This window comes from Ranitomeya imitator, chromosome 1, assembly GCF_032444005.1.
Source record: "Ranitomeya imitator isolate aRanImi1 chromosome 1, aRanImi1.pri, whole genome shotgun sequence".
NCBI lineage: Eukaryota > Metazoa > Chordata > Amphibia > Anura > Dendrobatidae > Ranitomeya > Ranitomeya imitator.
Window position 1 is genome coordinate 771,072,929 of NC_091282.1, and position 20,710 is coordinate 771,093,638.

Sequence of the window (20,710 nt, forward strand, 5' to 3'; positions counted from 1 at the left end):
GCCCCCTATAACATGGGTTATTTTCTCTAGACCCCACCAGTTCAGGCCCCCTATAACATGGGTTATTTTCTCTAGACCCCACCAGTTCAGGCCCCCTATAACACGGGTTATTTTCTCTAGACCCCACCAGTTCAGGCCCCCTATAACACGGGTTATTTTCTCTAGACCCCACCAGTTCAGGCCCCCTATAACACGGGTTATTTTCTCTAGACCCCACCAGTTCAGGCCCCCTATAACACGGGTTATTTTCTCTAGACCCCACCAGTTCAGGCCCCATATAACACGGGTTATTTTCTCTAGACCCCACCAGTTCAGGCCCCCTATAACACGGGTTATTTTCTCTAGACCACTAGTTCAGGCCCCCTATAACATGGGTTATTTTCTCTAGACCCCACCAGTTCAGGCCCCCTATAACATGGGTTATTTTCTCTAGACCCCACCAGTTCAGGCCCCCTATAACACGGGTTATTTTCTCTAGACCCCACCAGTTCAGGCCCCCTATAACATGGGTTATTTTCTCTAGACCCCACCAGTTCAGGCCCCCTATAACACGGGTTATTTTCTCTAGACCACTAGTTCAGGCCCCCTATAACATGGGTTATTTTCTCTAGACCCCACCAGTTCAGGCCCCCTATAACATGGGTTATTTTCTCTAGACCCCACCAGTTCAGGCCCCCTATAACACGGGTTATTTTCTCTAGACCCCACCAGTTCAGGCCCCCTATAACACGGGTTATTTTCTCTAGACCACTAGTTCAGGCCCCCTATAACATGGGTTATTTTCTCTAGACCCCACCAGTTCAGGCCCCCTATAACATGGGTTATTTTCTCTAGACCCCACCAGTTCAGGCCCCCTATAACACGGGTTATTTTCTCTAGACCCCACCAGTTCAGGCCCCCTATAACACGGGTTATTTTCTCTAGACCCACCACCACCATCATCCGTCCATCCTACAACGATGGCGGGAATCCCTGCATCCAGTACAGGCGAGCAGTGTCATTACGTCAGTACTAGGTTTATGACTGCATTTCCAAGTTTCCATCATCCGGTGGTGAATGCTCCGCTGGGAGTTGTGGTGCCGTGTGTGTAGTCAGAGATTCTGCCTATGTGTTGGGCGGATCTTCGTGTCTGTGAGGTGTGAGGGCAATCACCGGCTTCTACCACCACCCGACAACCTTTACTTTGGAGTGAATCCCTGGCGTCAGGATGGGGCGTCTGCACGGCTCCAGGATGAGACACCGATCGGCCATGATTGCATCTGCTTGTGGCGGGTGTCAGGCTGCAGCAGTGTCTGTACTCACGGTCATTGCACTGTGGCCCCGAGTAGGACGTCATGGAGCAGTCGCAGGTGAAGCCCTCCCATTGTTGCATGCACACGCCCTGGTTTGCACAGGAGTCTTCCTGACAGGTGGTTGTCGGACCTGCAAGAAGCCAGCACAAACAGAGAAGTGAGCAGCGCGGCCGTCTCCCCCACACGCCCAATGTGAAACTAGCAGCATGCAGCAATACGACACATGAAGCATGCAGGGCCGGACATCCAGCCTGTCCAGAGGTGGCGAGGCCGGAGACTAACACAGCGCCCCCATCCTGCAGCGAGCGGCACAGGCTGTGAGACTGCTCCAAAGGAAGCCACCTGGTGAACCCCCCGCTGTATGGAGCATGGTGGGCGCATGCCGTACACTGCTCGATGCACAGGTCAGATGGCTTGTAAGTAATTGCTGATGGCTGGCAGCGCCCTCCATAGACTGCACTTTGGCTCTAGGTGAACTACAGGTAGCAGCAGTCATTCACCCTGACAACAGACGTATAGAAGGCCAACATCCATGATATTTCTAAGGCCGGGCTCACACTAGCGTAGAACACGGACGAGTGCTATGTGAGAAAACATCATATAGCACTCGGCCCACTGTTAATCTATGGGGCAGCTCACATCACCGTATGTTTTCTCAGGTGTATTCAGCGTGCGTGTAAGATTGCAGCTTGCTAAGATTGTATGCGTATATTGTCCAACACTCGCCAATGCAAGTCTATTGGTGAGAGAAAAGCTCGGACACCACACGGACCACCCATGTGACTTGCGAGAAATACACACATGTTCCTCATTTCAGCCCATTGAGCCATTAAAGGGACTCTGTCACCTAGATTTGGAGGAAACAATTTTAACCCCTTAGTGACCGAGCCAAATTTTTGAAATCTGACCATTGTCACTTTATGTGGTAATAACTGCAACGCTTCAACAAATCCCAGTGATTTTGAGATTGTTTTTTCGTGACACATTATACTTTATGATAATGGTAAATTTAGTTCAACATTTTTTGTGTTTATTTATAAAAAATATAAAAAATTTGAGAAAAATGTTAAAAAATTAGCAATTTTCTAAATTTGAATGATTATCCCTTTAATCCAGATGGTCATACCACAGCAAACCATTAATAAATAACATTTCCCACATGTCGGCTTTACATCAGCACCATTTGTAAAATGTTATTTTATTTTGTTAGCATTTTAGGAGGTTTAAAAATGTAGCAGCAATTTTTCATTTTTTCAAAGAAATTTACCACATTTATTTTTTTAGGGACTTATCCATGTTTGAAGTGACTTTAGGGGTCCCATATATTGGGAAATCCCCAAATGTGATACCATTTTAAAAACAGCACCCCTAAACATATTGAAAACTGCTGTCAGGTAGTTTATTAACCCTTCAGGTGCTTTACAGGAATTAATGCAAAGTGGCATGACAGAAATGAAAATGTGTATTTTTACCACCTAAATGTTGCTAACTTCTAAACAGATTACTACAGCCGTCAGACTCTAAGGCCATGTTCACACAGTGCGTTTTTTACCGCGGAACCGCGGCGGTTTTGCCGCTGCGGTTCCGCAGCTGTTTTCCATGCAGGGTACAGTACACTGTACCCTATGGAAAACAGGACACACTGTGCACATGGTCCGGAAATTGTAAAAAAAAAGCCGCGCAGAATAGCTGCGGGAAAAAAGAAGGAGCATGTCAATTCTTTTTCCGGAGCCGCAGCGGTTCTGCACCCATAGACCTCCATTGTGAGGTCCAAACCGCAGTAAAACCCGCAGATCAAAAATATATCTGCGGGTCTTACTGCGGTTTGATGTGCAGAACCGCTGCAGCAGGAAGTGCGGGGAGCGGGCGGAAGTGCGTGGGCGGAGTGTGGCTGCCCCCCCCGTGTTCCGATCCCGCCCCCCCGTGCTCCGATGCCCCCCCCCAGTGCTCCGATGCCCCCCCCCAGTGCTCTGATGCCCCCCCCGTGCCCTAATCTCCCCCCCTTATACTCACCCGGCGTCCCGGAGTCCGTCCGGCCGTCTTCTCCCTGGGCGCCGCCATCTTGCAAAATGGCGGGCGCATGCGCAGTGCGCCCGCCGAATCTGCCGGCCGGCAGATTCGTTCCAAAGTGCATTTTGATCACTGAGATATAACCTATCTCAGTGATCAAAATAAAAAAATAGTAAATGACACCCCCCCCCCCCCCCCTTTGTCACCCCCATAGGTAGGGACAATAAAAAAAATAAAGAATTTTTTTTTTTTTTTTTTCACTAAGGTTAGAATAGGGGTAGGGGTAGGGTTAGGGGTAGGGTTAGGGGTAGGGGTAGGGGTAGGGTATTTTCAGCCATTTTAACCCTAAAAAAATTCCTAGAAAACACACAGACTCTGGCTAGAAAACTGCATCAAAAAAACGCATCCAAAAACGGACCAAAAAAGGACCAAAAAAAGGACCTGCGTTTTCTGCCAAGAGCTGCAGTTTTTTAAAAAACAGTCAGGAAAAAAAAAGGATGGAAATCCTGAACGTGTGAACATACCCTAAGGCCGCTATTTGGTCATGAATTGCCACGGCAAACATCAGGACAACAAAATCATGATCTGAGGGCACCAATTGGGATAAAGAAGAAGCCCCCACACTCTGTTAACCATTTATAATGATGTAGTCACTATTGGCAGCATCTAAGGGGTTAAACAGATTTAGAAGGCGCAAATACTGATCGTGGCTGATACAGCAAGTTGTCAGCTATAGTGTACAACCAACAGATGCTGGATTGTCATCTGTATGGGGAGGCTATTCTCTTATGTCTCAGGTCAGTTAAAAGACGTATTGGCGGTCATTAAGGGGTTAAGCCATGGAGGCGATGGCTGAAAATTGTTCCCTCCAAATTCAGGTGACAGAGTCCCTTTAATGGCTCAATGGGGAAAAACAGTGAGAAATGTAAAGTCATACGGATACATAGGGGCGAGAAAATCGCATTGTAAACGCATCACACACGAATGACCATACGGAGAACACTCGTGCGACTCTCGGCAGGGAGACTCCGACCGATTTTTCCATACGTTTACTGTGAGCCCGGCCTAAGGCACATGATGGCCGTTACCACGTGTCTGGCAGGGCTGAGTTTTGGGGGCACAGAATGATTGGGGTGCAGGGCCGAGGTTGGCATCATAGCCAGTGTCGCTCACAGAGTGCAGGCGCTGTGCCGCCCTCGATCATTCTTATATTCCTATATGGCGAGTCTGTGCTCTGGGCGGTGGATCAGACCTCTCTGTATCACACTGATAAGATGGAGTCCAGAGGTCATGAGCCAAGTCTGACTGCTCTCAGCCACTACAACCTCACCATGGGCTCATGAAATAATGGGAGCCCATCGCCAGAGCTCTCCCCAATGCTCCCTGTATCATCGGGCTGCATGCAGTGTTGGCACAAGACGAGCACAGAATCAGACAACCTCTGGGGACATACCGGTGACACACACGCCAGTGAAACACACGAGGCATCACGCCGATGACACATACGAGGCATCACGTGGGCAATACACACGAGGCATCACACGGGCGATACACACGAGGCATCACGCGGGCGATACACACGAGGCATCACGCGGGCGACACCCACGAGGCATCACGCGGGCGACACCCACGAGGCATCACGCGGGTGACACCCACGAGGCATCACGCGGGCGATGCACACGAGGCATCACGCGGGCGATACACACGAGGCATCACGCGGGCGATACACACGAGGCATCACGCGGGCGATACACACGAGGCATCACGCGGGCGACACCCACGAGGCATCACGCGGGTGACACCCACGAGGCATCACGTGGGTGATACACACGAGGCATCACGTGGGTGATGTGATACACACGAGGCATCACGCGGGCGATACACACGAGGCATCACGCGGGTGACACACGAGGCATAATGCAGGTGATACACACGAGGCATAATGCGGGTGATACACACGAGGCATCATGCGGGTGATATACAAGAGGCATCATGCGGGTGATACACAAGAGGCATCATGCGGGTGATACACAGGTGATGGAACAGGTGTCAGCACTGAGAGAACAAAGATCTGATGAATCCCCCGCTCCCGCCATTAGGTAACTTCACTGTCCCGCTGAGGGCATAATGCCGGTATGGTGCTCCCGCTGTCTGACACCTGGACACTCAGTGCTGACCCTGCTCACCACAGCCGAATCATCAGTCGGTTTCGGCATGAGCCCAGCACACCGGCGCCCTCTGCTGGTGGTGTGGCTTTATACAGGTGACAATGCAAGTTAGGTGATGGCGGACTACCTTGTAGATTAGCTTTGGTCAAAGCATCTTTGTTAGCCAAGGAACAAAAACAAAGCAGATGTTAGTACAGCAGGGAATCCTGGGGTCCCCACAATCCACCCTCTCCCCAGAGAAGCGACATCCACCAGTATGGCAAAAAATAAAACAAGCAGCGGATGGGCAGGCGGCGAGCAGCCAGCAGGTCCAACACAAGCAAAGCGTATATTGCAGTTAGTGCAGAGCAAACACGCTCCCTCTGGGCCATCTGTAGATCCCTGCACAGTCACCTCGTCCCCTCCCGGATCACAAAAACACAGCCATTTTATACAGACATCCATTCTCATCGGCCGTCGGTGCCTCCTCCTGTTAGGATGTAGCCTGCTGGGCATTATTCTACTGCTCTACCTAAAGCAGTACCTCTGCCAGGCAGCAGGTACGTGGGGGCGCTATCTGCCAGCAAGCGGGCTCTGTGCACATCTCAGCCACTCACCATTAGTGCTTTTCGGCAGCTCCTTCCCATGGGGTTATTAGAGGGGTGTGTGGGTCACCCCAGACGTACATGAAGGGATTCACATCAGAACTCGCATGTGTCCATACTAATAGAGATCCGTCTGCAGACCCCAATCATCGGGACACAGAACCCCACCACCAGTGACAGGACCACCCTTACCAAGGTGGAAGGGTCCACACAAGGACAAAACACAGCAAAGCATGATGGGAAGGAATGAAAAGTCAATGGGCGGATGAGATGGTTCTGGAGAGGCTGATGGTCGACATTGGTAAGATAAGCAGCAATTCCCCCCAACAGACAGATACCGGAGACATAAAGATGCATTTATTACAAAAGACATACAAAAGGACACGGTGGGCTCCGAGCGCTGGGGCATGCTGGGTCACCCACCGGCAGCGGTGCACATGTACATATATGAGGTGTGCTCGATCATGCCGTCCACCACTGCTACATGTGAACATGGTGCCTGGCTGCACGTCGCCTCTTCTCCAGCCAGGATTCATGGAGGAGCCAGCTGCTCGGACCCATGAGGACAGCGCCAGCTGAACTCCTGATATCCGGTGTCACCATTTCCACCCTGTGCCCATGTCTTCTCTTGGCCCCTTCTGTACAGTGGAGGCAGCCGGCGTCAGTTCAGGTCTTGTCACGTTTGATTGTTCACTTTCTTGGTAAAATCATTACCACTTTGTGCAGATGACAATAAGATGCAATGTGAGGGACGGGAGATGCCAAAGGGACCTGCACTGCCCTGTGGCACACTGATGGACAGGAGAAGGGCGAGTACAGTGCAAGTAAAGATCAGCAGGAGGGAGACGGAGGAGAGCACTGAAGATGAGGGCGAGGTGGGCACGTTGAAGAATGGTGTGAATGAGTCCCATACATGACTGCGGACATCACTATATGAACTTGTACCTTCACATCCGCGTTCAATCTGCCCACTGCGGTGCAGAGCATCGCTAATCAGGTCAGGGAGTCGTCCATTGAGGTCCACAGACGCCAGGCAGCCTTGAAAACCATCTCTGGAGGCCACTAGTTTGGGCAGATTGCTGTACATGCCCTGTGCCAAGCCAGCGATATACAGGTCACCTGTCAGCACAGAAAATATATGAGCCAAACATTAACATCACCCCACTCATTATCACTACTGACGAGACCCGGAACGTCCCCCAGCTTATTATCACTACAGACGAGATCCGGAACTTCCCCCAGCTCATTATCGCTACAGATGAGATCCAGAATGTCCCCCTCACTCATTACCACTACTGACGAGACTTGGAACGCCCCCCAGCTCATTATCACTATTGACGAGACCCGAAACGTCCCCCAGCTCATTATCACTACTGACGAGTTCCGGAACTCCCCCAGCCAATTATCACTACTGATGAGATCTGGAACGTCCCCCAGCTCATTATCACTATTGACGAGACCCGAAACGTCCCCCAGCTCATTATCACTACTGACGAGTTCCAGAAGTCCCCCAGCCCATTATCACTACTGATGAGATCCTGAACGTCCCCAGCTCATTATCACTACAGACGATATCCGGAACTTCCCCAAGCTCATTATCGCTACAGACGAGATCCAGAACATCCCCCAGCTCATTATCACTACTGACAAGTTCCGGAAGTCCTCCAGCCCATTATCACTACTGACGAGATTCGGAACGTCTCCCAGCTCATTATCACTACTGACGAGATCCGAAAAGTCCCCCAGCTCATTATCACTACTGACGAGTTCCGGAACGTCCCCAAGCCCATTATCACTACTGACGAGATCCGGAACGTCCCCAGCTCATTATCACTACAGACGAGATCCGGAACTTCCCCATGCTCATTATCGCTACAGACGAGATCCAGAACGTCCCCCAGCTCATTATCACTACTTACGAGACCCGGAATGTCCCCCAGCTCATTATCACTACTGACGAGTTCCGGAAGTCCCCCAGCCCATTATCACTACTGACGAGATCCGGAACGTTTCCCAGCTCATTATCACTACTGACGAGAACCAGAACGTCCCCCAGCTCATTATCACTACTGACGAGATCCGAAACGTCCCCCAGCTCATTGTCACTACTGACGAGTTCCGGAACGTCCCCAAGCCCATTATCACTACTGACGAGATCCGGAATGTCTCCCAGCTCATTATCACTACTGACGAGATCCGGAACGTCCCCCAACTCATTATCACTACAGACAAGATCCAGAACGTCCCCCAGCTCATTATCACTACAGACGAGATCTGGAACTTCCCCCAGCTCATTGTCACTACTGACAAGATCCGGAACGTCCCCTCTGTCAATTATCACTGCAGATGAGATCCGGAACGTCCCCCACTCATTATCACTACTGACGAGATCCGGAATGTCTCCCAGCTCATTATCACTACTGACGAGATCCGGAACGTCCCCCAACTCATTATCACTACAGACAGGATCCAGAACGTCCCCCAGCTCGTTATCACTACAGACGAGATCTGGAACTTCCCCCAGCTCATTATCACTACTGACAAGATCCGGAACATCCCCTCTGTCAATTATCACTGCAGATGAGATCCGGAACGTCCCCCACTCATTATCACTACAGACAAGATCAGGAACGTCCCCCCGCTTATTATCACTACAGACGAGATCCGGAACGTTGAACCCTCATTATCACTACAAACGAGATCCGGAACGTCCCTCCGGAGGCTCATTATCACTAAAGACAAGATTGGGAACATTCCAAGATTGTTCAATAGAAGAGATCACAATTACACATTTTGCCATCAGGACGAGCTCACTGACTGACTCACTAGTAGCTTATTCCGTTTTTCTCCTCCATATTGTGATATACAAAGGCTGTAGAAATCAAACAATCTAAAATATTTAATAAAAACCCAATGAAGAATACCCTATAATATCATAAGTGAACCACATGAAGCCACTGCAGAAAGTACATCACAAGCCTGCTGTTTACTTCACCTGCCAGTGCTCACCTTTCAGATCTAAGTTCTTGGCTCCATTGATGACCTGAGTGACGGCCTTTGCATCCACCTTCAGAGTATGGGTGTTGCTGTTGTCTCGAGTGATCACCACATGATGCCACTGGTTGTCGTTCAAGGGTCGGTCACTGTTACCTTTGATGACATTCGGCCCATTTCCAAGGTCAAACACATAGTGGATGTACCTGAGGAAAAAGGTTGACTCAGCCATCACAAGGCAAGCGACATGCACAGCCTCCCTAACCTCTCAAGAGCAGCATCCGATCTCAGAAGTGTCCCATCTGCTCCATCCACATCCTGAACACCCAGCTGAGTGCAGTTACCCCGTCACACACAGTTCTGGGAATCTGAGGGGAGAACTCCAATTTGTGACTCTAGTTCTCCAAGTTAGGAGTCCTCCACAACTCAATATCTCAGCTTGCACCCCACCCCTCCATGGATCCAGCCTGCATCATTGATGATGGAGCCACTACCGTCTGCAAGACACTGAGAACATCAGATGTTTCCCATCTATGGACTGTAAACTATCCACCTACATCAATGGCGACTCTGTTTTGCACAGCAACCTTTCGTTTTATCAGAGCACGACTGACTGTCAGAGGGAATCGCTGCTCTGTACAATCCAGGACTATGCAACCTGCTGTAGATCTCGGCTATGCTGTAAAAAGAAACCAGCTGCACTCACGAGAGAATTTCTTTTATAAAAAAGTGTTTGTATTTATTGCATACATAAATGGTCATTCACCACAGAAGAAAATGATGATAACATAAAGTAGTTTAGGTTAAGGTTATGTTTCGACCCAGCTTGGGTCTTTCTCAAACCTCCCTAATATATGCAGAGAAAGCAGTATGGGTCAGCTCTCTAGCCGAGAGGAGCCACGTGGTCCACACAGGAAGCACATGGTTGCGCTTCATACCACGGACACCTAAGGACATGCCCCTGCTGGGACCCCCGTGGCTCCTCTCAGCTAGGAACCATGATTCATGTCACTCCACTTGGTGCAACAGCTCTCCAAGGTGTGATCACTCCTTTTTAGATTCAGACTAAAGAGCAGAAATAATTTGATGCAGGTGTTATTTTTGGGTATGAAAATTTACAGGGTGATTCCATAATGTTTCCTCAAAATTGAGTGCTTCCATAATTTTTCCCATATGCTTGATTTAAAAAAAGTAACCATTACTGACTACCACATTTTTTGCTCTTGATTTCTTTTAGTGTTTCTTAAAGCCAGAAAGTTGCCATTTGAAATGACTTTAGTTTTGTGCCATGTCTGTGAACTGCTGTTTTTCTACAAAATTAAGCAACTGAATGAAGATCCTTCAAGGCCGGTGATTCCATAATTTTTGTCAGGGGTTGTGTTAGTGAGGCTTGAGAAAGACCCAGGCTGGGTTGAAACGTAACTTTCTGTTATCATCATTTTCTTCTGTGGTGAATGACCATTTATGCATGCAATAAATAAGGACACTTTTTTGCAAAAGAAATTCTCCCGTGAGTGCGACTCAATTCTTTCTACATGATATATTGGAAAGCTTTCTGGTCCAGCCTGCACCCCCTGGACTACTGAGTGCGCTTCTTGTATTCTCATACGATCTCAGCCATGCTAATTGCAGTCTCTACTATATGGCCCTTCTGCAGCCCCTGTCCCAGCCTTTCCTTCCCACTTCCTAGTCTTATTCCTTGTCTGCTCATACCCCTTCACTAGCTCCACAGCGATGAAGTCGTTGCCATCTCCGCTGTTGAAGAGAATGAAGCCATCAGGTGAGATGGTCTTGAACTGGAAGAAGAGATGCATGGAGGTGTAGGCCTGGAGGGTAGAAAGGGTCAGGTAGCTGGCCTTGGTCCGAAAGGTGACAGGATCTGCAATGATGGGCCGGATCCCAAACCGCGCCTTCAGCTCGCAGTAGTCAATGTCTCCATTCTTGCACAGGTCAATGTAGAGCATGCCGTTGAACATAAGGCTCTGGAGATGCCCTATAAACTTTGAGGGCACGGAGGAGGCAAAGCGTTTCTCTGTCATGGAACCAGTCTCAATGTTGTGGAATTCTAAACGAGTGTGATCACCTGCCATGGTACCTGGGTAATGGGATTAAAATCATTATGTCTTCATGTCACATGTGCAGAACAGAAAGACAAATACAGGAAGCTCCAGCAGAGCACAAAGGCGCAGATTGTGGTACAATGTCACCATCTGCTGGCACAACAAAAGAATGCAAGAAATCAGAAGTGCAACACCCAGCGATTACTGCTCCCCAAATAATACTGCCACCTCATCACTCCGACACCAAAACATTACATATAAAGATAAAGACCATTCACCCCTCTCACCTTCTGCCACATCATCATCCACGGTAAGCTTAAGGGTCTTCCCACGTCGGACCACTCTGACAGTGTGCCACTCATTATCATTCAGCTTCTGCCCCGCATAGAGAGTCTCAGGCCCCTTACCTAATATACGGTGGAGAGAGATGTTACTGTCACACCAATCACAAGGCACGCAAAATCAGGAGCGCGAAACCACTGCCAAACCTCTGATCATTATAACCACTGGATATTATACCCGACCGGACAGCGTGGAGTTACTATATATAATATACAGATCAGTGACTGGATATCAGGACGGGTCAGTCAGCACTGGTTATTATATATATATATAATGTACAGATCAGTGACTGGATATTTTGAGGACGGATCAGTCAGCGTTGATTATTATATATAATGTACAGGGATCAGTGACCGGAAATTATCAGGACGGATCAGTCAGCGCTGGTTATTATATATAATGTACAGATCAGTGACAGGATATTATCAGGACGGATCAGTCAGTGCTGGTTATTATATATAATGTACAGATCAGTGACAGGAAATTATCAGGACGGATCAGTCAGCGCTGGTTATTATATATAAAGCACAGATCAGTGACTGGATATTATCAGGACGGATCCGTCAGTGCTGGTTATTATACATAATATACAGATCAGTGACCGGATATTATCATGAGCAATCAGTCAGTGCTGGTTATTATATATAATGTGCAGATCAGTGACCGGATATTATCAGGACGGATCAGTCAGCGCTGGTTATTATATATATTGTACAGATCAGTGACCGGATAATATCAGGACGGATCAGTCAGCGCTGGTTATCATATATAATTTACAGGTCAGTGACCGGATATTATCAGGACGGATCCGTCAGCGCTCGTTATTATATATAATGTACAGGTCAGTGACCGGATATTATCAGGACGGATCAGTCAGTGCTGTTTATTATATATAATGTACAGATCAGTGACCGGATATTATCAGGACGGATCAGTCAATGCTGGTTATTATATATAATGTACAGATCAGTGACCGGATATTATCAGGACGGATCAGTCAGCGCTGGATATTATATACAATGTACAGATTAGTGACTGGATATTATCAGGATGGATCAGTCAGCGCTGGTTATTATATATAGTATACAGGGATCAGTGACCGGATATTATCAGGACGGATCAGTCAGCGCTGGTTATTATATATAGTATACAGATCAGTGACAGGATATTATCAGGACGGATCAGTCAGCGCTGGTTATTATACATAATATACAGGGATCAGTGACCGGATATTATCAGGACGGATCAGTCAGTGCTGGTTATTATATATCATGTGCAGATCAGTGACCGGATATTATCAGGAGCGATCAGTCAGTGCTGGTTATTATATATTATGTGCAGATCAGTGACCAGATATTATCAGGAGAGATCAGTCAGTGCTGGTTATTATATATAATGTACAGATCAGTGACCGGATATTATCAGGATGGATCAGTCAGTGCTGGTTATTATATATAATGTACAGATCAGTGACCGGATATTATCAGGACGGATCAGTCAGCGCTGGTTACTATATATAATGTACAGATCAGTGACAGGATATTATCAGAACGGATCAGTCAGCGCTGGTTATTATACATAATATACAGATCAGTGACCGGATATTATCAGGAGCGATCAGTCAGCGCTGGTTATTATATATAATGTGCAGATCAGTGACCGGATATTATCAGGATGGATCAGTCAGCGCTGGTTATTATATATAATGTACAGATCAGTGACCGGATAATATCAGGACGGATCAGTCAGCGCTGGTTATCATATATAATGTACAGATCAGTGACCGGATATTATCAGGATGGATCAGTCAGCGCTGGTTATTATATATAATGTACAGGGATCAGTGACCGGATATTATCAGGATGGATCAGTCAGCGCTGGTTATTATATATAATGTACAGATCAGTGACCGGATATTATCAGGACGGATCAGTCAGCGCTGGTTATCATATATAATGTACAGGTCAGTGACCGGATATTATCAGGACGGATCAGTCAGCGCTGGTTATTATATATAATGTACAGGTCAGTGACCGGATATTATCAGGACGGATCAGACAGCGCTGGTTATTATATATAATGTACAGGGATCAGTGACCGGATATTATCAGGATGGATCAGTCAGCGCTGGTTATTATATATAATGTACAGATCAGTGACCGGATATTATCAGGACGGATCAGTCAGCGCTGGTTATCATATATAATGTACAGGTCAGTGACCGGATATTATCAGGACGGATCAGTCAGCGCTGGTTATTATATATAATGTACAGGTCAGTGACCGGATATTATCAGGACGGATCAGACAGCGCTGGTTATTATATATAATGTACAGGGATCAGTGACCGGATATTATCAGGATGGATCAGTCAGCGCTGGTTATTATATATAATGTACAGATCAGGGACTGGATATTATCAGGATGGATCAGTCAGCGCTGGTTATTATATATAATGTACAGGGATCAGTGACCGGATATTAGCAGCACGGATCAGTTAGAGCTTTGTTAATGTTAGTGTGGCAGCCATTGCTGCTGTGGTGGGGTGGCTTGGAGCCGGGGGGGGGCTTTGCTTTGTAGCATGGGTGTTGTGGGGTGTTGGGGCGCTCCCCTTGCTGGTGTACTGCTGCTCTTGCAGTGGATGTCGCCGCAACTTTTAGATTAGGAATTAGGGACCCAATGAGATGCTTGCCGTGACAGTCTGATCAGAATGTTAAACTAAAAACCTCATGTTCAGCTTTGTAGTTAGATGAACGTCTGATTTTTAGATGTGCGTCCAGGGCTTTTTCTCTACAGTTATAACTCAGGCAATGTTTGTATTGCACAGAGGTTTCCTAAGTGTATGGAGTAAAATTCCTTTAATTCGGCATCCAATAGTCCAGTAATTCCAAAAATCCAGCTCGTGTTTCTGGCACAGAACTGTCTGATAATCCGGAATCTTCTCACACCAGAAAACAGAGCAAATAGAACAATTACTAGACTATTTTAATTATGACAAAAAGATGATTGCATATTAGCTTTGCACAATGAACACTATTAATCACTGAATTACATCTCCACTCCATCTCCATATGATAGTCTGGAATGATTAACAACATGGCACCTGGTTGACCTACTGATCCCGGATTAAAGGAATTAAAAAAAAAGAAAGAAGAAACAAAACATAGTAAATTATTAAGATTAAGAAATGTAAATCATTCTGACAAGTAGTCAATCATTTTATCATGTAAATTTCAGTCATTTTCCACCACAATTACCTTCCCTCTGCCTCAGCCTCACTCTTTCCTCGGCCACTGAACTCATGCCTTCCCTAGGATGCCGGCCCACACCTTTTCTCAGGCCGCCGACCCACGCCTTTTCCCCAGCCGCCGACCCACGCCTTCCCCAGGACAAAGGTCCACGCCTTTCCCCCAGCCGCTGCCAAACGACTTTCCCCTGGCCCATCCACCCACGCCTTTCCCCTGGCCCATCCACCCACGCCTTTCCCCTGGCCCAACCACCCACGCCTTTCCCCTGGCCCATCCACCCACGCCTTTCCCCTGACCCATCCATCCTCGCCTTTCCCCTGGCCCATCCACCCACGCCTTTCCCCTGGCCCATCCACCCACGCCTTTCCCCTGGCCCATCCACCCACGCCTTTCCCCTGGCCCATCCACCCACGCCTTTCCCCTGGCCCATCCACCCACGCCTTTCCCCTGGCCCATCCACCCACGCCTTTCCCCTGGCCCATCCACCCACGCCTTTTCCCTGGCCCATCCACCCACGCATTTCCCCTGGCCCATCCACCCACGTCTTTCCCCTGGCCCATCCACGCCTTTTCCCTGGCCCATCCACCCACATAGTCACAATCCCCCTGGATGAGGCTGGCGTCAGTATTTATGTTTTGTGCTTCTTTGTTTCTCTGCAGGTCAAGATATTTATGAGCATAAAGTCAATTTCAAAATGTTTTAATGTGCTCTATGTAATGCAACAGTTTCAGCACAGTGTCACTTTCAGGGAATAACACTTTATTTTGGGATACCCCACAGTTACAGCTGATTTTTGGGGTCACAGCAGTAGGATGCACTATAATCAGTATATGGGCAGAGTACACTTACAAGATATATAGAGTTTGCAGAGCATGGAGTAAAATAAATGCAAGTTTTCCATATACTGCAGCAATGATCACAGTCTGGTAATTAGGGTGTACATACTTACAGAGGTATCAGATTTTTTAGTTTTATAGTGGCACCCATTGCAAAAGTGAAACCAGTAAAAGAGGACATAATAATGGCCATGTACAGTTGTGGTGAACAGTATTGGCCCCTGAATAATGAGGACACCTTGAAAAATATCTCTAGAAATGATATTGATAGTGAAATTGCTGGGATACATAGAAGCTCTTACATCTGATTCAGAAAAACACTAAACAAAAAAAATAATAAAAAAAATAATACAAATAATAAACATTGCCAAAAGTCAATTCAGGGCCCTCATTGTTCACACAAGCATGAGATTAATTAGAAATTAGACTCATCTGTCTTCCTCCGCCTGAGGGGGCATTATTACTATAATTAGCCAATGTAGTTTCATCCCCTCATCTTTGTTCTTGGAAAGCCAGGAATACTTATATCACAAAGCACAAGCAGGGGACAAAACCACATCCTAAATTTTTGGCACCTTGACTTCAGCAGTTATAATATTACCAAGATATTTATTTTTCTAGAACCAATCCAGAACCTTCCAAGAAGTTGTGCAAAGAGCCACAGCAAAGAGCTGGAGAAATCTGGAATGATGGGTCCACGTGCACCATATACCACACTCAGAGCCCAAGCAGGAGCCCACTGCTGAAGGAAAAGCACAAGAAAAAGAAACTTAGGGCACCAAAATGTTACAGACAAACCCCAAACCTTCAGGAAAAAGCTATATAAAGAGACAAACCAAACCAGAGCTCAAAGCAAACCATTGTAAAGTATTTAACTCTGGAAGGGGAGAGTAGAAAGCAATAGTACCCTCACAAGGAGGCGCCTATAGAGAAAATTGCCCCCACTTACAGAAACACAAGGAGGAGCCTATAGAGAAAAGTGCCCCCACTTACAGAAACACAAGGAGGAGCCTATAGAGAAAAGTGCCCCCACTTACAGAAACACAAGGAGGAGCCTATAGAGAAAAGTGCCCCCACTTACAGAAACACAAGGAGGAGCCTATAGAGAAAAGTGCCCCCACTTACAGAAACACAAGGAGGAGCCTATAGAGAAAAGTGCCCCCACTTACAGAAACACAAGGAGGCGCCTATAGAGAAAAGTGCCCCCACTTACAGAAACACAAGGAGGAGCCTATAGAGAAAAGTGCCCCCACTTACAGAAACACAAGGAGGAGCCTATAGAGAAAAGTGCCCCCACTTACAGAAACACAAGGAGGAGCCTATAGAGAAAAGTGCCCCCACTTACAGAAACACAAGGAGGAGCCTATAGAGAAAAGTGCCCCCACTTACAGAAACACAAGGAGGAGCCTATAGAGAAAAGTGCCCCCACTTACAGAAACACAAGGAGGAGCCTATAGAGAAAAGTGCCCCCACTTACAGAAACACAAGGAGGAGCCTATAGAGAAAAGTGCCCCCACTTACAGAAACACAAGGAGGAGCCTATAGAGAAAAGTGCCCCCACTTACAGAAACACAAGGAGGAGCCTATAGAGAAAAGTGCCCCCACTTACAGAAACACAAGGAGGAGCCTATAGAGAAAAGTGCCCCCACTTACAGAAACACAAGGAGGAGCCTATAGAGAAAAGTGCCCCCACTTACAGAAACACAAGGAGGCGCCTATAGAGAAAAGTGCCCCCACTTACAGAAACACAAGGAGGAGCCTATAGAGAAAAGTGCCCCCACTTACAGAAACACAAGGAGGAGCCTATAGAGAAAAGTGCCCCCACTTACAGAAACACAAGGAGGAGCCTATAGAGAAAAGTGCCCCCACTTACAGAAACACAAGGAGGAGCCTATAGAGAAAAGTGCCCCCACTTACAGAAACACAAGGAGGAGCCTATAGAGAAAAGTGCCCCCACTTACAGAAACACAAGGAGGAGCCTATAGAGAAAAGTGCCCCCACTTACAGAAACACAAGGAGGAGCCTATAGAGAAAAGTGCCCCCACTTACAGAAACACAAGGAGGAGCCTATAGAGAAAAGTGCCCCCACTTACAGAAACACAAGGAGGAGCCTATAGAGAAAAGTGCCCCCACTTACAGAAACACAAGGAGGAGCCTATAGAGAAAAGTGCCCCCACTTACAGAAACACAAGGAGGAGCCTATAGAGAAAAGTGCCCCCACTTACAGAAACACAAGGAGGAGCCTATAAAGAAAAGTGCCCCACTTACAGCAACACAAGGAGGCGCCTACAGAGAAAAGTGCCCCCACTTACAGAAAAACAAGTAGCAGCCTACAGGGAAAAATGCCCCCACTTACAGCAACACAAGGAGGAGCCTATAGAGAAAAGTGCCCCCACTTACAGCAAAACAAGGAGGCGCCGACAGAGAAAAGTGCCCCCACTTACAGAAAAACAAGTAGGAGCCTACAGGGAAAAATGCCCCCACTTACAGCAACACAAGGAGGAGCCTATAGAGAAAAGTGCCCCCACTTACAGCAAAACAAGGAGGCGCCTACAGAGAAAAGTGCCCCCACTTACAGCAACACAAGGAGGCGCCTACAGAGAAAAATGCCCCCACTTACAGCAACACAAGGAGGCGCCTACAGAGAAAAGTGCCCCCACTTACAGAAAAACAAGTAGGAGCCTACAGGGAAAAGTGCCCCCACTTACAGCAACACAAGGAGGAGCCTATAGAGAAAAGTGCCCCCACTTACAGCAACACAAGGAGGCGCCTATAGAGAAAAGTGCCCCCACTTACAGCAACACAAGGAGGAGCCTATAGAGAAAAGTGCCCCCACTTACAGCAACACAAGGAGGAGTATATAGAGAAAAGTGCCCCCACTTACAGCAACACAAGGAGGAGCCTATAGAGAAAAGTGCCCCCACTTACAGCAACACAAGGAGGAGCCTATAGAGAAAAGTGCCCCCACTTACAGCAACACAAGGAGGAGTCTATAGAGAAAAGTGCCCCCACTTACAGCAACACAAGGAGGAGCCTATAGAGAAAAGTGCCCCCACTTACAGCAACACGAGGAGCCTATAGAGAAAAGTCCCCCCACTTACAGCAACACAAGGAGGCGCCTATAGAGAAAAGTGTCCCCACTTACAGCAACACAAGGAGTCTATAGAGAAAAGTGCTCCCACTTACAGCAAAACAAGGAGGAGCCTATAGAGAGAAGTGGCCTCACCAACAGCGACACAAGGAGGAGGCTATAGAGAAAAGTGCCCGCACTTACAGCGACACAAGGCGGAGCCTATAGAGAAAAGTTCCCCCACTTACAGCAAAACAAGGAGGAGGCTATAGAGAACAGTGCCCCCACCTACAGCAACACAAGGAGGAGCCTATAGAGAAAAGTGCCCCCACCTACAGCGACACAAGGAGGAGACTATAGAGAAAAGTGCCCGCACTTACAGCGACACAAGGCGGAGCCTATAGAGAAAAGTGCCCCCACTTACAGCAAAACAAGGAGGAGGCTATAGAAAAAAGTGCCCCCACCTACAGCGACACAAGAAGGAGGCTATAGAGAAAAGTTCCCCCACCTACAGCGACAAAAGGAGGAAGCTATAGAGAAAAGTGCCCCCACTTACAGCAAAACAAGGAGGAGGCTATAAAGAAAAGTGCCCCCACCTACAGCAACACAAGGAGGAGGTTATATAGAAAAGTGCCCCCACCTACAGCGACACAAAGAGGAGGCTATAGAGAAAAGTGCCCGCACTTACAGCGACACAAGGAGGAGCCTATAGAGAAAAGTGCCCCCACTTACAGCAAAACAAGGAGGCTATAGAGAAAAGTGCCCCAACCTACAGCGACACAAGGAGGAGGCTATAGAGAAAAGTGCCCCCACCTACAGCGACACATGGAGGAGGCTATAGAGAAAAGTGCCTGCACTTACAGCGACACAAGGAGGAGCCTATAGAGAAAAGTGCCCCCACTTACAGCAAAACAAGGAGGAGGCTATGGAGAAAAGTGCCCCCACCTACAGCGACACAAGGAGGAGGCTATAGAGAAAAGTGCCCCCACCTACATCGACACAAGGAGGCTATAGAGAAAAGTGCCCCCCACCTACAGCAACACAAGGAGTAGCCTACAGAGAAAATTGCCCTCACCTACCTGTGGATCAAGCTGAGAAGACCTTGTTGGCCCTGTCTCAGGGTCAAGAGGCGGCAGAATTGTATTGTCAGAAATTCAGAAAATGGTCGGTGTTGATTAAATGGAATAATGATGCTTTGGCGGCAATTTTCAGAAAGGGTCTTTCTGAATCCGTTAAAGATGTTATGGTGGGGTTTCCCACGCCTTCCGGTCTGAGTGATTCTATGTCTCTGGCCATTCAGATTGACCGGCGCTTGCGGGAGCGCAGAACTGTGCGCGCTGTGGCGTTATCCTCAGAGCAAATTCCTGAACCAATGCAGTGTGATAGGATTCTGTCTAGAACGGAACGACAAGGTTTCAGACGTCAGAATAGGTTGTGTTATTATTGTGGCGACGCTTCTCATGTCATTTCTGTCTGTCCTAAGCGGACAAAGAGGATCGTCAGTTCAATTACCATCAGTACTGTACAACCTAAATTTTTATTATCTGTGTCCTTGATCTGCTCATTGTCATCATTTTCTGTCATGGCGTTTGTGGATTCAGGCGCCGCCTTGAACTTAATGGACTTCGAGTTTGCCAAGCGTTGTGGTTTTCCCTTGCAGCCTTTGCAGAACCCTATTCCTTTAAGGGGCATTGATGCTACACCCTTGGCTAAAAATAAACCCCAGTTTTGGACACAGGTTACCATGCGCATGGCGCCAGTCCATCAGGAAGATTGTCGATTTCTGGTGTTGCATAATTTGCATGATGCTATCGTGCTGGGTTTTCCGTGGTTGCAGGTACATAATCCTGTGTTGGATTGGAAGTCCATGTCTGTGACTAATTGGGGTTGTCAGGGGGTTCATAATGATGTTCCTTTGATGTCAATCTCCTCTTCTTCCTCTTCTGAAATTCCAGAGTTTTTGTCTGATTTTCAGGATGTATTCGATGAGCCCAAGTCCAGTTTCCTTCCACCGCACAGGGACTGCGATTGTGCTACTGACTTGATTCCAGGCTGTAAGTTTCCTAAGGGTAGACTTTTCAACCTGTCTGTGCCTGAACATACCGC

At 47.6% G+C, this 20,710-nt stretch overlaps 1 protein-coding gene across 4 annotated transcripts in view; it reads right to left on the reverse strand.

Moving 5' to 3' along the window:
- The window catches only part of NRXN3 (neurexin 3), a 555,345-nt gene that overhangs the window by 248,901 nt on the left and 285,734 nt on the right, over nt 1-20,710 (reverse strand). For all 4 annotated transcript variants that reach the window (XR_011314845.1, XR_011314844.1, XM_069735758.1 and 1 more), the window contains 6 exons: nt 11,396-11,515; nt 10,762-11,143; nt 9,064-9,254; nt 7,000-7,173; nt 5,598-5,624; nt 1,303-1,422 (listed from right to left, as the gene is read on the reverse strand). Coding sequence is in view for 2 of the 4 variants with exons in the window: in XM_069735758.1 (XP_069591859.1) it covers nt 1,303-1,422; nt 5,598-5,624; nt 7,000-7,173; nt 9,064-9,254; nt 10,762-11,143; nt 11,396-11,515 (1,014 nt within the window). In the remaining 2 variants the exon portion in view is untranslated. The remainder of the gene's footprint in view (nt 1-1,302; nt 1,423-5,597; nt 5,625-6,999; nt 7,174-9,063; nt 9,255-10,761; nt 11,144-11,395; nt 11,516-20,710) is intronic.